Source organism: Rhagoletis zephyria, unplaced genomic scaffold (assembly GCF_001687245.7).
Source record: "Rhagoletis zephyria isolate East Lansing unplaced genomic scaffold, Rhagoletis_zephyria_1.1 Rzeph_scaffold_19869, whole genome shotgun sequence".
Classification (NCBI taxonomy): Eukaryota; Metazoa; Arthropoda; class Insecta; order Diptera; family Tephritidae; genus Rhagoletis; species Rhagoletis zephyria.
In genome coordinates, this window is record NW_016176929.1 from 2,989 (window position 1) to 3,996 (window position 1,008).

The 1,008-nt window shown below is 40.9% G+C and overlaps 1 protein-coding gene across 1 annotated transcript; it reads left to right on the forward strand.

The window, feature by feature from the left end:
• RpLP1 (Ribosomal protein LP1) lies at positions 1–745 on the forward strand. The gene is made up of 2 exons (XM_017637026.1): positions 1–216; positions 361–745. Exons 1-2 carry the CDS (start codon positions 145–147, stop codon positions 625–627), a joined length of 339 nt encoding a protein of 112 aa, XP_017492515.1. The 5' UTR covers positions 1–144; the 3' UTR covers positions 628–745.
• Positions 746–1,008: the final 263 nt, after the last annotated feature.

Sequence of the window (1,008 nt, forward strand, 5' to 3'; positions counted from 1 at the left end):
CAAACTTCACCTTTTACGCTTTCTTTCCGGTTTTGGATTTTGTCAAGTGTGCTTGTTCTCGATTTCGAGCTAAGGCCAATTATTAAATAAATATCTAATTTTTGGCGACTTGCATCAATAATAATTGTTTAATACTTCTTAACCATGTCTACAAAAGCTGAACTTGCTTGCGTCTACGCTGCTCTCATCCTGGTTGATGATGATGTTGCTGTTACTGTAAGTTGTCTCTGTTCTGCCAAGTGCACAGAATTTATCCAAAAATACTTCCATAATCTTTAAACAAATAGCAAAATTTCTTGTTTCCGCACTAGTGGCGATATATTTAACTGTTACCTATGCTAATTTTTTGAACTTTAACAGGGCGAGAAAATCACCACCATCCTGAAGGCCGCCAATGTTGAAGTTGAACCCTACTGGCCCGGTCTATTTGCCAAGGCTTTGGAAGGTATCAATGTTAAGGACTTGATCACCAACATTGGCTCCGGTGTCGGTGCTGCTGCCCCAGCTGGCGGTGCAGCCCCTGCTGGTGGAGATGCTGCACCAGCTGAGGCCAAAAAGGAAGAGAAGAAGAAGGAGGAAGAACCAGAGGAATCTGACGATGATATGGGCTTCGGTCTCTTCGATTAAGTCTAAACGTTTTATAGTTTTTATAAAACTTTTGATGTGTCTTTTTGACGAAGTATAAAGAAAGCTTGTATACTACGTATACAAAACGTGAATGAAAATTTGTATATTGTACTAATTAGCCAAACATTTTTTTAGGGTTTACAATGGGAAAGTATGAGTGCCAAATATGCCGAAATTGAATAGAAGCATCTGCAGTTTTTCTTAACAGCAGCAGGCATTGGCAAACCTCCCGAGCTGTCACGAAAAAGCTTCTCATTTAACCCATTTGCCGTTCGGAGGCGGCGTTAACTACCCCAGTAGATAATTTCAGGAGTTAAAAAGGCCTTGCTGAGAGTCAAGAGGCCGTCCACTCCACATTCCTTTCTTTTTTGTATGGAGTGG

Coding starts and splice junctions, on each gene's coding strand:
- RpLP1 (XM_017637026.1), top strand. CDS start 145: ATGTCTACAAAAGCTGAACTTGCTTGCGTCTACGCTGCTCTCATCCTG. Junction 217..360: donor ATGATGATGTTGCTGTTACT/GTAAGTTGTCTC, acceptor GAACTTTAACAG/GGCGAGAAAATCACCACCAT.